We start from the raw sequence: 15,596 nt of genomic DNA, 5'->3' as shown, positions 1-15,596 counted from the left end.
TTGGGATTACATTGCACTGGGGGAGGGGAGCAGGAGGGATTCTCTGCAGTAATTTTGTCCAACTTGGATGAGAAGCAAAGGAAAGGATTTGCCAGCTGCCACAGGGAAAAATGTTTGAGAAGTGAGAAGTTCTGTGGTATTTCTTTGCTTCTGGGTCTGAGGAATGGTTTCCTGAGAATCTGGTAACCTAAGCATGCTTCCCAAAGTCTACCCTTGCGATGGAGGTTGATCTTGAAAAGAACTGCTCTTAGGAAAGAAGTGAAGGTCCTTAAAGACTCGTAGGAGGCTGGATCTCAGTTGTATGTGTCTCCAAAAGATTGAAGAAGATTGTGACTACAGCCATGCCCCAAGGCTTTGATTTCCTACTGTCACATAGCCTGGACTCTCCATCACTGACTTCTGAGGCATTAAGAAGTTCCTCTGAGATTTCTCTCCTAGGTGCTGATCCAGTTTTCCCTCTGGATGTCAGCAGAAGCTGGCAAATAACTGGTGACATGGCCAAGACTATTTTCAGTGTGAGCTTAAAATGCGTAGCTGACCTGTGTGAGCCCACTTAATGCCCATTTAACTCTTTTTACTTGAGTAGAAACCCACCAGGATTTATATGATACCAAGTGATTGGATGCTGATGTGGTTCACGCTGGTCTAGAGAGAAGAGCTGTGGTATTTGGAAATGTGTTGAGCTCTGTTCTGTGTTTCAGATGGAGGATGGTGCAAAACAAGGTTTGTGTCTGGTGTTTTTGGTAAGGATGGACTCATTCCTATCAGAGGTTGGAGGACAAATGAGTGACCTGTTTCGTGTGAAGGGCAACACATAGTCCTGCGCTTGGAAGGAGAAAGTAATGGGAGAGGAGGTGATGTTTGGGGAGTAGCAGGATGATACTAGACACACAGGTTTGAAACAGTTGCACCAAACTTAAAAGTAAGTTGCTAGCTCATCCTTGATAAGAAATAATAGCCCATGGAGATCATAGACTAGGTCTATACTAGCTGGGCCCAAGCACAAGCTGGGTCACTGGTAGTAGAGTATTAGCAAGTATTCAGGAAGTTGTGGCACACTAATTTTGGTCTGGGGCCTCTCTAGTTTAATTTGATTCATGACTCATAGGGCTTATTCGAGCTGATTTTTGATATCAGAGGACCATAGCCTTCATCTTGCATTACAGAAGAGTCATGTCTTCCCGCACAGGGACAGGACCATGAGCAGTGGAAAGCAAAGATCCCTGCAGCCTTTGCTTTCGGTGTCTCCATTGAGTTGCCAGAGCTGCTCAAAGCACAGCAGGAGCAGTCGCCCTTGCTCAGCTCTGCCACGTTCTCAGTCCTTGGCCCCATAGCTCATTCAGAGAGATGGGATCATGGTCATGCAGTCCTGGCCTGTCCATCTCAAAGGTGGCCCTCTAATAACTGAGTCTGCTGGACAGGAAAAGCTGCAGCTATGGCCTGGAGCTGCATGCTAAGGGATGAGCAATAAACTCAAACCTGACTCCAGGCTGAACAGCCGGTTTGTCAGAAAGGTTTCGGTCGCTGTTGGTTTGAAACAGGAGTGGGTTTTTCCGTTTGTTTCTCTGCCGCCTCCCTCCCGTCCCTGTTCTCACCAGTCTTCTCTGATTGAGAGCGTCAGGCAGAAGAGATGTGTTCCCTGGCTGCCTCCCCCTTTTCGGCGCCTCGCTCACTTCTCATCTCCTGTTTTTGTTCACCTGCACCAGCTGGCAAGGGGCAGGGTGTACAGACCCGCGAGTGTTTCCCGAGGAGCCAGACTTCACACGCTGCCTTCTCTTGGTCCTACCCTTTGGCCTTCCCTTTACACCTTCGCTCCGCGCCCCCTCTCCCACCTCGGCAGCCTGGCAGCTGCAGAACACCTTTCCTGTAAAAACAACCAGGCAACGGGGGGGAAAAAAAAATCGCCGTAGCTTGTTTCCAGTGCTGGAGATTCCCCCCAACAAGGCTAACTTTTAGTTTCCTCCTAGCTGTGTTGCTCAGGAAGGCTGCTGCCCAGGAGACTGCCAGCACGGAGAAGTCTTTGCCTTATTGAGAGTATTTAGATGCCCTGAGCGTGTTCGGCTAGGTTCGTGTTTGTGCTTAGGCTCGCAGAGAAGTGCACGGGGAGCTGGAAGGGGCTTTGCAGTTCTCCAGGCAGGGCAATGAGCCGTTACCACTAACAGTCGCAGGAATTTTTGGTGTTAATTCTGTGCACTGTAGATGCCCACGGACTGTTCCCAAGCCATCTCATGCCTCCCACCCAGGTCGTTCTGTCAAGGACTTGCTCTTGGCCGGAGAGATCTGCCCCCATTCCTGTTCTCTCCTTGCCTGTCATGTCAGCTCATCCCTGGCTGGCCCGACTTTCTCCATCTCTGTTATTGGCTCCGGTGTGACCATGAGGAAGCCAACCCGGAGCTTTTGCTGTGTTTCCTGGATGTGTCTGTCGTAACCACAGGTTAGAGCCAGCTCACAAGACCAGACCCACCCTCCGTATCATAAATTTTCAAGCCCCAGTCTAAGGGACAGGAGAGCTTTTTGGAGCTGGGGAGCTCAGGCTTGGCTGATGCAGGCAGGCTCACATGCTGTGAACCCTGTTCTCCAGCACCTCTCCCAAGTTAAGGTATTCCTAAACACGTGGGGACACTGAGCTTAGTAGTCCCCCCCACTTCACTTCCAGTGGTGCTTTAGCCTGAGTTGCTGAACCAATTGACTGCAGCTGCTCTGTGTCCGCTCTCCAGCATCCACACACTCCCTTCTGCTTCAGGGGTGGCTTCAGTTTAGCGGTTGATGTTTCTGCAGAAAGCTTGTAAAAAAGCAAGCAAACCAAAAAGAAGAAGAATCCAGGTTCTACATGACCGTGACACCCTCGTTCCCCCCAGTCCTGGAAAACCCCAAGGCCTCATTTTTATAACTCTCCATCTCTATTGTCTGATGCTATTTTAAGTTCTATTTCTGGCACTGGGCGATGGGGGAGATACCGTGACTTGGTAATTTCCTTCTTCATTTGTCTGGTTTGATGCAGAGGCAGTTCCAGATGCAAACCTGTGGCGGTAACCTCGCAGAGCAGCATCTTCCTTGTCGCAGGGCCATCTCCTAGGTTTTCTTTGGGCAGGCGAGTTACTGATGATCGGCCTCAGCAGAGAGCCAAACTCCCAGCGTAACTCTGAGCAGTGCCCTTTCGATTCACCTCCCGGAAACTCCTTGTGTTATGGGGTCACTTACCTGAGAGGCGACCAGGAGAGAAGGAACCGGTTTTGCAAAGAGAAGAACATTACTGGATCAGGATAGCTCCCCTTTCCTTGTTTCTTTTTTCCTTTCTTTCTCTTGCACCACAAAATCAAAGCATTTCCCATGTCAACTCAGTCCCGAACAGGCTGGGCTTGGGAGGTCTCAGGCACCACTCCTTTTTGGGATCACGTGTCTCCCTTTCCAAGGTAAGTGAGAGGCTGCCCCGTTAGGTACTGTCCAGGCTGATTGCAGGAGGAGATATTTTCCAATGACAGCTTGGCATCAGCTGTAAAATGAGTTAGAGTTTTATCAGAGACTGTGAGCAAATATTTGCATTGCGGCCCTTGTCCCTGCCTGCACTGATGCTGTTGCCGTTGGTTTAGGAGAGGGAAGGTTTGGTTTGAGTAGGGATGGAGCTACCTGCTCTTGCAGTCTGCCCTTTGGGGAAAGCGCGGTCATGCTCTGCCTCCAGAGCAGAGGAAGAGGAAGGACCCTGTCTTCAGGGGCATCACCTCCACCGTCAGTCTTTGAAAGCCCGTAGGAAGTGTTGCGGTGGTTAGATTTACAAGCGCCTTGCCTGTTTGCACCTTGCAGGGTAATTATTAGGCTCAGTGACATCCCGCGCCTGGGAAGGTCATGAGTGAGCAGCGTTGTGATTGATTTGGAGACGGCGTCTTTGTTCTCACCTTGCCTGTCCGAGAGGCTTTGATTTGTGACTTGGCTGGTTTTTGAAGTCTGTTCGTAAGAGTGGGCCTTTGTTTCAGGAGCAAAGGTAAAGTTTGTGGGAGTTAAAGGTGCTGACAATTTCACAGGATCTGACCCTAAAATTGTAACCTGGACCAGCAGAGCTTATTCTTAGTGCGAAGCAATGGCTTGAAGCGAACTGTTATTTGTGGTCATTCAACGTGGGTGTGGGAGAAAGGACCCTTTTGTACTGCCCAGGGGCTTCGACAGCCGTGTCAGACAGGGATCTGGTTTCATGTTTATATCTCTGTCCCTGGGATACAGGTTCAAGTATGTAAACTATCTATCCTGCAAGCACAGGCTCCTGCAGGTGTGTGGGTGCTAGTGGGCATAAAAAAACATTCCTGACACCATCTCTTTTGAGGAGTCTTCACCTCCTGATGGCTATAAGCCATTAGGAGTCAAAAGAAAGAGCTGACATCCGACAACTCCGGATAAACAGCTAAACATTAACCCTTAAAGTGGCTCGAAAAACATACTTAAAAGGCACTTTGTGGAAAGAAGCCATTTTTTTGCAGGCCTGTTAATTGCTGTCTTTCTTCGGGACACCTTTCAGCAGCACCTACTATAAACAGAGCGGCTCCTCCCAAAGCACTTCCCCCCAAGGATGCCTCCCCTCGTCGCAGGGGATCTCAGCCCCGGTCTCCTTTTGCCCTGTTCAGTCCACCAAGCCTCCTGCAGCTCTTCAGTTTCACTTGCTTCTTCTCATCCGGAAAGCCAAGACCTTTCCTTTCTGTCTGCCAGCCCACCCTGAGCGCTGGTTCCCCTTTCTGGTCTTGGAGAAGCCTTTCTGTCTGGTGCAACTGGGTGCTTCTCCTGCTCTTCCCTGGCTGTTGCCTTGGTCACCCCTCCCTTGCCGTACAGGGTTGTGTAAGTCCTTCTTTGCTTACTCCGAGATAGTTGTTTTAGCTCATCTGAAGCATCAGTACCTCTGAGTACTCCAAGTGAGAAGTTAAGGATATGAGCAAAGAAAGAAAGGCCTGTTGTCCAGACTCGCCTGCTGTAATTATACTTGGTTATTGTAGAAAATGCCTTATTAATCACATTTCCCAAGCACAAGCATTTATAATTCTCTATAATTGCTTTTTAAATCATTTGGATCTACCAGTCTTTCTGATGAGTCTGTTGGTCCTTCAAGAGAAGGGAATATGAAGAAGATTTGGGGTCCTGAGGAACTTGCTTAGCTTCGTTAAAGCAACAAAGACATCCCTAAATTCCTGTAATACCCATCACACTGTTCCTCCCTAATAGCTAGAGAATTGCAGGGTTTGACATTCTCACCAAGTAGCAACAAATTTTCTCCTCCTCTTGAGGGATTTGTATTAAAATGGACCTAACTGCTCATTTTCATGAAAAGGGAAACTTGCCTTTGTCAAAATAGTGATGACACAATTCCCCTTTCCTTCTTCCAGCAGAGACTATTGCATTTCTTGAAAACCTTGCTCCTTCATATACCTTTAGGGAAGATTTCTGTCACACCACTTTACGTTTGTTTAGCAGAGCTCTCTTGCGACACCATTTTCGCTTCCCAGATATTCTCATGGCACAGACTTGCACAGCCCAATGCAGAAGGGCAGTCCCCTCTGGAGCACAGCAGGATTTTCCACAGCAACTTAGGACGGGAAGAGAAGATCATGCTGCAGTGAGTTAAAGGCCTGGTGTACTCTAATCCTGATCTGTTTTTGGCAGGATGAAACCACTTGGGTTGATGAGGGCATGTCTTCCATTCCACTTTCATGTATGACAAAAGTTAGAGATTTCACAGGGAGCTGAGGGTGCTCAGCACTTCCTGAAATCAGGCCCTTCTTTTCCAGTTCCTAAATGTAGGTGAAGTTGCCTCCTTCAGCTGTCCATATTTGAAAGCAGGGGATTTTGTTTCTTCCAAAGAGGGAAGACAACTCTATTTGCTGATGCTTTATGTTCCAGTAAGGAACAAGGGGTTGCAGTGCCTCTGATCTCTGCGATTTTGGGGGTTCTCAAAATATTTTAGGTGGGCTGATGACTCTTCCATCCATCAGTTGGCTTGAATATCCCCCAACAAAGTCTGCAACATGACTTCTTCATGACCTAATGGAAGAAGCCTCCTTTTGTCCTGAATGCCCTGCACAATTTCAGGAGAACGACGTCTCGTGAAGAAGGGTTCCTCACCCTCAACACTGGCTGACTTGAGGTGAGAGTACATGTGGTTCTGCTGTCGTACTAGCCTAGAGATGCGGACCGTTCAGGATCTGGATGGGAGCAGCTCCTGTAGAAGTTCATATAGTTTACCTCTTGAGCACTTGTCTTCTACACATGAGCAGACCTTCTCCTCCAAAGGATAGGAGACCCAACTCCTCCAAAGGCCTTCCATTTGGTTCTTTGCTTTACACGACAAATCGTACTTTTGTCTCAGCTTGTCTCTCTCCAGGGCAACTTCACTTCAATTCTTGATTGAGTCTCACGCCTGAGCTTCTGCATCACTGTATATAGGTGGTGAATTTATGATACGTGTGTCTTACCACTTGGTCTCCTCCTCCTCTGCTCACAGTATACATGAATCGTTGCAGGATCACAGTGCTGGACTTACACTGGTGGCTCCTGGATAGCAGTGACTGGGCGAAGATGGGGAGGGTGAGAAGAGGGAAGGCCCCTTGCTTCTGGGATTGCTAGAAAGAACTGGAAAAGTCACTTTTTTCTGCAGGATAAGCAACTGGAAGATGTTTTTCATCTTGCTTTTTAAAACCTTACGGTTTCATGGTTTGCATTTTTTCAGTTCTTGGGGTTTCTGTTGCTGTGGGCAACGCTCTTGTTCCACAAAAGACTCACACCACACTATTCTGCAAGGACTGGGAGACGGTTTCGTTCAGGGGAGTGACCTTGCCATCCATGCAGAAAGCTGGAAAACTTGAGCATGTTCTGCTTCCCGGTGAGAGGGTCTCGGAGCAGTGTGAGCCCCACACTCACCAGGCCCAGGCTCTGCTCCTGAGCGCGGCTTTCGGTCATCCAGAGACGTCGTCCTGAGGCATTGTAAGGCTGCCCACGGACAACCAGAAAGTTAAAGCTAGTGCCTGGCTGAGGAGCTGGTACAGGGCAGAGAACGAACACAGGGGACAGAGCACAGGAGTGAAACGTGTCTGTTGAGCTGCTGTATTCAGAGGACAGGTAGGGACATGTCGAATGGTTGAAGCTCCCTTGCAGCCTTAGGTGCCTGCTGTCATGTGTTATTTTCCCACTTTCTGGGGGCTGACATCGTTATCATCACTCATTTCTATAGCACCGGAAATAAATGTGCCGCGGGGCAGCGGGAGCTCACTGCCTTGCAGGTAAATTGTTCTCTGCTCCAGCCTGGCTGGGTGGTAGCCCAAAAACGCCGTGTTTTCCTTTTTTCCTTTCTGATGAAAACGTTTTCTTGATGTAGAAGCAGTGCATAATATTCTTCTTTACAGGAGCTGTGATACACTAATTTGCAACTCCGTGTATAGGCAGCTGTGTTCTCACTGATCCAGGGAGCAGAAGTTAAAAAACTGCCGCCTTGATGAAGTTGCTGTCCCATACTGACCCATAAATCCTGCAAACTCTCCCGTTCTGCTTCAGGGCAAAGTCAATTGCTCCCGTTTAAGGTGAGGGCGGTTACATCTTAAGCCTTGCAGCTGTGTCAGAAGCAATTGCGCATCTCTAGCCAAACATCTGTTGAGTATGAGGAATATTCCTGCTCATCTCTATACATAAACCTGACGGCACCCAAGTTGCTGCTGACACTTTGCATTTCAAGCTCTGCTAAAAGCAGTGACGTTTGCAGGGGACGGTACAGAGGTGTCGGCAGATGTGATAGAGTGTGAATAGCTTGTGGCACTAACACCGTCACTGACATACTTTATCTCTAACGGATGTCATAGCGGGGTAATGCACGTTGCCACATTCAGACCCTTTCCAGCCTGATCTGAGAAGAGCCTCTGTCTTCTGCCCTGTCCTATAGACAGCTGGAGGTGGATGCTGGTGGTCAACGCACCCGTGACAGGAACCAGGCACAAAAAAACCTTTCTGAAATGGATAGACTTCAAGAGCTAGGACAGCCAAATATTTCAGTTTTCCTCCTTTTGCTAATATTTATTTTTTCAAGGAGGATAGAGAAAATGAAGATAAAATTAATTTCAAGGGATGGCACTTTTTAATGCCAGTTCCAGGGCTGCCCAACCAGAGGTTTGACAGCAGCTCCCGTAAATGCACCAAAGTCAGCTGGGAACAAGCTGGTCAGAAACTGCTAATGGTGCAATGGCTGGAGCAGGGGCTGCAGCACCTCTGTCTCCCCCGTTTCTTGGGCAGGTTTTGAAGCCTACGCTGGACCGTTGCCTCCTTCAAGGACAGTTAGGAGACCTTGCGCTAGCTGGTTTAAAGTGACCTCGGGTCCTACCGGAGGCAACACATTTCCATCTTGCGCTTTGGTGTAAGCCTGGTTTAGTGTCTGCAGAGAAATGATAGATCCCCCAGAAGTTGCTCATTGAAAACAGCGCTCTGAATTCAGAGATTGTCGTTTATGTGAAATCCGCCGCTAAGTTACTACATTGCAGGGATTTAAAACACGTTACCCACCTGCTAGACACATCTCACTAGTTCCAGATTTGCAGTCGAGCAATAAACTTGGATTGTCTCGTAGCTCCTTCCTCTACGTATATGCTGAATTACATGTGAATCCACTCGTATAGCAGTGTAAGGGTAGTGTAAATCAAGCACAGTCCTGAACTTCTTGTCTCCTTTGTTCATCCTTATCTGCTAATGGCTGTGTTGCACTTCAAAAAGCTTGCAGAAGAGGGGAAACTTCAGCTGGCAGAATGCTTTCAGGCGTGGACCCGAGTGCAGCTACCCTCCTGGAGCGATGCATCACCAGTTTAATTGTATTTACAGTCTTCGGCATGCTCTGACCGCTTGGGTGAGGCTGTGTCGTGACTTTATTATTAGCAGTAAGCCGTGCACTAATAGTGGCGACTGTCTTTTGAGGCAGGAGTCCGTGCCAAGTTTTCCCCTTTCGGAATAGACTGGTCCAGAGGGGCTTAATCCGTCAGCTTGCGTCGCAGCTCCCAGCCCTCATCTCCTGGGCCTTCCAAAGCCACTGCTTTCCCCAAACATCTGCAGCGCTCTCCGCCCCTGCCCGCCACGCTGCATTTGCCTGCACAGGCTGAGAGAGGACATCTGAGATTCGTCTGCTGCCGTCCCGGCCAGGGAGCGTTGCAAGGGCTTAGGGAATGTCAGTCGCCCGCTTAAAATTCCTTACCTGAACGCGTCAGACAAAAGGCAAGGATCAAAGCGGAGGTGGCAAGGAATGAGCGTCTGACCCCTCAACAGGGGACGTAATCGCTGCCGAAATGCCTGAGCCTCCCGCAGGTGCGGAGCCAGCTTTGATCCTGGCATTTCGGGGTGCCCGGCCCTCCCTCCCCACGCTGACCCCAACGTCATCGCCGGCCGCGCTTTTGTTTGGGACGCGAAGGGTGGCGAGGCCAGGCGTACAGGAGAGCCCCAGGTCCCATTTTTTTGACTCAATAGGATGGGTTTTCCCTTGTGAAAACTGCGAACCTGTCTTTAGAAGGTGTGGGGGGGAGCGTTTAAAAGACTTGAGGAAAACAAAAAAAATAGAGAGGAAATGTTGCAGTCGAGTCCAAGTTCAATTTTTATTGTTAATTTGAAAGAGAACCAAACAAAATGCAGGTTCAGCTCAAAATGCTTTTCCCCCAGTTTTGTGATTTGGCCAGCAACCTGAGTACCGGCTAGTGACACAGTTATTTATCACGGTGTACATTAGTCATGAGACCGTCTCTCAACCAGTGTGTCCAGTTGCTGGGTGCATAGTTTCTGAAGTATGTAGGAAAATTGGAAAGAGGTCAGAAAAGAGCTTTAACACCGGTATTTGAGACGATAACCTGCCTCGCAGAGGAGAAGGGTGAGGAGTTTTATCTATAAACGTTAACAAAGAGGTGATTTAATCATCTTTGAACACCTTCCGCGGGAAGCGAATGTGATGGTGGAGAGCTCCTTAGTGCAGCAAAGAAAAGAAAAAAATGCAACGCTGGAGGTGTGAAGATAGAAAAACGCAAGCCGCGTGGATGGCTGCTACCCTTTGAAGCAGGACGCCAGCGCCTCAGCTTGCTGCCTTGGGCTTAACTGCCTCGTGGGTCGTCTTAAAATCCTACAGCTGCTGAGACTCAGCTCATCAAGAGGAGACGAGGGGGAACATGAGGGATGCAAGTGTTGTGTGTCCCCCATCAGACCAACCATCCTTGTCATCGGCTCTTTGGGGCTTTTCCAGAGTGCAGGATCAAGCTTTGCATGCATGTAGGTCACCCGGCATCTAGTCCAGCTTGGCTGAGGCAGGACGGTTTGGTCTTAGCTGGACCAGCTTTTTACCCGCTAGTCTCATGTCACCGTAGCCTTTCCAAGCAGCGATCCATAGGAAATCCCAATTTCCTGATCTTGAGTCTTAGCAAGTGGATCCATGGGGAGCACTTGTGATTCTTGATGGCGAGGAAAAAGTTTGGAGAGAGTTTATCTGAGCAGAGGAGAGAAAATCTTGGTGTCTTTAAATTATTCAATTTACATTTTCTATTTTTGGAAAGCCTTATAAAAATAAGTACAGGTTCCAGGACAGATTTGCAATTTTGGTCCTATTAGCATTCTTTCAGCTACTGTCAATTAAGAGAAGATCTGAAATATCAGAAAGCATAACATTTAGGCAGTCTTACTGCAGGAACAAGAACAAACCTAAAAAACCCAGACAAGCTGTCTTTCTACCCCAAGTAATCACGTTACACCAGTTTGACAAGTTCCTTCTCCGCAGAGGTGCGTTAGTTGACCGCGCATTGAGCCCAAAGTAGAGCAACTTGATGTGAGCCACCACGAAGGAGCTGCAAGAAGCCAGTGCAAAGGTGGCTTCACACCATGGTTGCACCAAGCTGCAAGCGGACGTGTGTGGTTCCCGCAGCTTGGCCGATGAGTGGTGGCTTATTAAGCCAAGGGAAAACTTGATTATTTTTCAGTGTGCCCGCAAACACCAAGGGCGGCCCAGGGTCTATTATCGGGGCTGGATGTGCCCAAGATCTCAGCCTCGTGGTGCACGCAATGCAAGCTCTGCGCATGGAGTTGCCACCATGCAACCAGCAACCGCGGTCGTGCGTGGCGCTGCCTGAGACGTTATTAATAATAGTCATCGCTGAACCGCTTTGAGCTTCATTAGGGCTCAGCTAGCCTGGAGGTGCCCTCTGCAGTTGCCCTGTCGCCCGTTGCCTTTTTGGAGGGGTGCACGGCCAGGGACCACAGCGGGGCACCTGGAACGGGCCAGCAAAGCACTCCCCCGGGGCCCGCACCGGAGCCGCCGCTGAGCCTTCCCACAGTAATTCCCAAGGGAGATGTAGGAGAGGAGGTGACCAGCCACATTATCCCTTCCCCCACCTCCTGGTAGAACATCCGTCAGTCCGCAGGACCCTCCCCCTACCAAAATTGGCTGCTTTCTTCCTTCTTTCCCCCCCCCCCCGTTTTTTTTTTTGGCTGAGTGATGAGCTGTATGCCAAATCCATCTGCTCCTGTCTCCCCTAGCTGCCTTCCATATCATTACAGGATCCCTGGCAGCGCGCCTAGACCTATCTTTCTCCCTCCACTCTTAGGAGCACATTCCTTTCTACACCTTTTCCCGAGCTGGGATAGAAATGAGTATCAACCCCAAACAAAAAGCATCTGCTTTCTGCCTGCTTCTGCTTCACCGGACGCGCATGTACGCTACACCCGTGTCAGCAGCGAATGCAAAACACACACAACCCCCCAGCTCGCCGCCCCGCCGCCAACATGGGCTGATGAGACTTGGGGCTCCCGGCGCCCGCCGCGCGCTCGCTGCCGCGCCGGCTCCGCAGCACCAGCTGTGACCACCGCACCATTTGTTCCTCCAGCCCACGCCAGCACGCGGAGCCAGTTCTTTATCACCCCAATTAGCCTTGTCGGTACTGATTAGAGGCGAGCGGCTCCCACTGCAAGGCAGCGATTGGGGGGGGAAGAGCACTCGCGCGCCCGGCGGGCCCCGCGCGAGGCGAGTCCCTCTCGAGCGGCTTTGTTCCCCGCGAGGGATGGGGTTCGCCGGGTCAGCGGCACCGCGGCAAAGCCCCCTGCCCGCATTAGCCGGGTTAGGCTGACTCCAAACAGTTGCTTGAATAAGGTCAGGGGATGCTGGGATTTCTTTCTTTTTTCTTGATGCACTTGGTTATCTGCTAGAAGGAGGAAAGGATCTTCTTCCAACTGCACTGCATCCCAGATCCGGTGAGGAAAAGCAGTGTTGGGAGCATCCTAAGGCTTGAACTGCCCAGATCCCATGCCACATCTCCTAATGTGCTTTGAGAAGCACTTTTCCTGCCCTGCCCTGCACCTTGGCCAGCCCTGGGTGAGGAGCTCCCTGCTGCTACCCCAAAGCTTTCATTAGCCTCCTAGAAGAGCAGGCTTTTCCCCTTCTCCCACTGTCTTGATGTGGTGTCTTCCATCCCGATATGGCAGGTTACCAAGCGGTCGGCACTGCACTGATGGTCTGCCCGAAAGGCAGAGGGCTTTTCCCAAGTCATCCCCCTTTCAGCACACCTAGGAGTGATGCTTGCACACCGTGATTCCCTCAAGCGCTGATGGTGAGCTTGTTCCCCGCTTGGACTTGCTTTCTCCCATCATCACTGTTGAAGGCTTTTTCTGTTGGGCACCTCAGCGCTGTAATCCTTGACTCAGGAAGGGGATCCATCCTTTTCCCCAGCAGGGCAAGTAGGTCTACCTCTTCAGGAGGAAGAGGATGGTCACAACTCAAACCCAGTCCCATGGTAGGCACTGAGTTTGGAAGGACAAGGAGCAGCCGTCCTTCAGGGGGTGAGCCAGGTCCCATCACCTACTGTAAAGCCTGCTCCTTGTTGCACCCTCCATGGCAGGCATTTCCTTTAGAGGGCTTCCTGGCATTGCCATGGCCAAGAGGGACCTTCCTGGTCTGGTTTCTCAGAAGCTGAGACACAAGGAACTGAGTCACCAGCAAGCCCAACCTCCAGAAGACCCTCAAGGGTCTGAGAGCAACTATCAAACCTGTTCTGGAGGAAACCACCCTTCTCTCCCCTGCAGCAGCGTAGGAGCATCTCCATGAGATCGACACCAAGGTTGCCTTTCCTTGAATCCCATTCCATGCATTTGCTTAGTAGATGAGAAAGTAAGGAAAGCAGTGCGAGCCTGGAAATACAGTTGTGTTGCAAAGCAGGGACCAGAGCATAGCAAAGAGATACCCAGCGGATGCCAGAGCCGATGATAGCATGAGGTTAGACAACTGCTCAGTGGTGCAGGTCTGAGGGCAGTGGCATCAGCAAACTTAGCGAAAGCTGATTCATCTGCTCCTGAGATGGCTTCTGTCACCAGTTCTCAACTCAAGAGGTCCACAGCAAGGCTGCTGGGAGTCCTGAGCCGGCCAGGTCGGGCTCGGCCTGTGGTGTCCACACCGCACGGCAGTGCACATGGCGCCATGGTCCCCGGGTCCTTTCGGGATGCCGTGTTGGGTGGAAGCTCAGCCGAGGAGGTCCAGGCCACCAACAGCTGGAAGAGCAATCTACCCCAAAAGGGGTGAAATTACTCTTTTGAACGCAAAATGACCCAGACGGACAGAAGGAATGAGCTGGCACACGCCGAAGGTGATCTCTCCCCCGTCTTCCGCATGGGATTTTTCACGGAGCGGAGCGAGCCCTGCCAGCGCCTGACATGAGCATCAACCCACCTTCTTCCGGGGCCTTTCGAAACCCCTTTCTCCGGGGTGTTTCTCCCACCGGTGGGTGCAAACGCCCGGCCTGGATACCTGGGAGCTCTCCTAGCTCCGTCTGGGAGACGGGCGAGAAAACAATGGAACGAAAAGCTGCGTCAGAGCCAGGCGGATCGGAGTCGGTCCGCTCGCAAAATGGATCCCGCCGTACGGGAGCGTAGCCGCTCCGTTACCTTGGCTGGGCGCGCGCCCCCATGACAATGCTTCGCTTCGCGCCGCAGCCCAGAAAGAAATGGTGAAGTTGCTAATAATGGCACGAAAAGAAAATATGCTACATCTGTTATGGATAGCAGTACAAAATTAGCTGATCACACCTCTGACACCCAAGATGTCTTCACTTAAAATACTCGTTGGCTTACTTTACATAATTTGCTGATTATATTTAAAAGAAATACAATTTTGCAATTACTGTTCTTTCTGGTGCGCTATCTATGCATCATTTTCTTTTTATGTTTATATATTTCTCCTTCATTAGTGCAGTCTGAAGGGTGATTAGATCCCTTCAAACATTTTACAGAGGTTAAACGTTGATTAAGATTTAATTATTACTGTAAATAGCTTGGAATGACATATGGTGCAAAAACCTGACATATGTGCATTTGAATAAATGAAGTGCTATTTCCCATGATGCTTCAGTAGCTGTTTAACAGCTTTGCTGAAGGGTTATGTTGCACCTCATGTTAAGATTGCTTTGATGTTATATTTTGTTGGGTTTTTGCAGCTGAAAGCTAAGAACAGTTTTTCCAGTTTTTAAAAACATTGAATATTTTAAATACCTAAATTGTTTTGCACAAATTTTTGCTAATTTGTCTAACTAGGTTAAACATTTTCAAAAAGCATCTCGATTTTTAACGTGGGTTCCTCGCATTGTGGCGGCGGCGGCACCGATCCGACGTAGACCGAGCGCGAAAAGTACAAGCGCGCGAGGTGCGCCGGCCCGCTTCCGAGCCGGCCGCCGGCCCCGGCGCCGCGGATCCGTGCCCCTGCGCGCGAGGGTTCGGCTGCGCTCCGGCGCCTGGGGAAGGTCGGGCCGCTGACGCCGCCTCCCGTCTTGCTTCCGCAGATCGAGACGGCCCGCCTGGAGCCCGAGATCGCCGCCGCCACGAGCAGCGAGACGGTCGTCTACAATAAAGGACTGTGAGCGGGAAGGGAGCGTCGCGGCCCGGCAGGTTTGGGGAAGGGAAAAAGGGGGGAGAAACTGGAGATCGCGACCGGGAAAAAAAAACAAAACAAAACACAACAAAACACAACAACAAAAAAAAAGCAAGACGCCAGGAGCAGTCGAGCTCGGAGATAGCACCGTGTTCCCGCTGCCGGCGGACGGGGAGGGAGTTAACGCTCGGCGAGAGCTGACGCCTCACCCCAGTCTAGAAGATTTTAACATTAAAAGTTTCACGTTAGCGGCTGCCGCAGCTCCCGTTCGGCCCCGTCGGAGCACGAGCTAAAGGAGAACGGCGGCCTTCCCGGCCCCGCGCCGAGGGACGGTTCGGCGGCACGGCCGCGAGCGCAACTTCGCGTGCGCACGCGACGGAGGTCGTAGCCCTCCTCCTCCTCCTCCTCCTCCTCCTCCTCCTCCTCCTTCTTCTCCTCCTTCTTCTCCCGCGGACGAGCCCGGCGGCCTCCGAATAAAGCGTTTCGGCCTTCGAGCGTCCCGCGCGGGAGCAGCCTGCAGCCGCGGGGGGCAAAACTCTGCTCTCGCATCCCGGCTTTCCGTCTGGCTTTCCGGTGTCTTGCATCCCGGGGTGATGCCGGAGGGGATCCCCGAGGGCCGGGCGAGCCGGCGCAGTGCCCGCTTGGAAATCGGGCTCGGGGTGGGGGGCGCACGGGAAGGGAACGGGGAGGCCGGTCTCCCAGCTGGCGCTGG

At 50.9% G+C, this 15,596-nt stretch overlaps 1 protein-coding gene across 8 annotated transcripts in view; it reads left to right on the top strand.

Annotated features, from left to right (window-relative positions):
- SFXN5 (sideroflexin 5) overlaps positions 1–15,572 on the top strand; it is a 109,565-nt gene extending 93,993 nt beyond the window's left edge. For 6 of the 8 annotated variants that reach the window (XM_026072764.1, XM_026072766.1, XM_026072760.1 and 3 more), the window contains one exon: positions 14,796–15,572. In XM_026072764.1, the coding sequence (XP_025928549.1) occupies positions 14,796–14,873 (78 nt within the window). In that variant the 3' untranslated portion in view covers positions 14,874–15,572. Of the gene's footprint in view, positions 1–5,941; positions 14,508–14,795 lie in introns of those variants that run through there. The other 2 variants (XM_026072761.1, XM_026072763.1) reach the window with 2 other exon arrangements.
- The last annotated feature ends 24 nt before the right edge of the window (positions 15,573–15,596 follow it).

This window comes from Apteryx rowi, unplaced genomic scaffold (genome assembly GCF_003343035.1).
Source record: "Apteryx rowi isolate R43461 unplaced genomic scaffold, aptRow1 scaffold_35, whole genome shotgun sequence".
In the NCBI taxonomy this organism is placed as follows: domain Eukaryota; kingdom Metazoa; phylum Chordata; class Aves; order Apterygiformes; family Apterygidae; genus Apteryx; species Apteryx rowi.
This window is presented reverse-complemented; position numbering and strand designations above follow the sequence as displayed.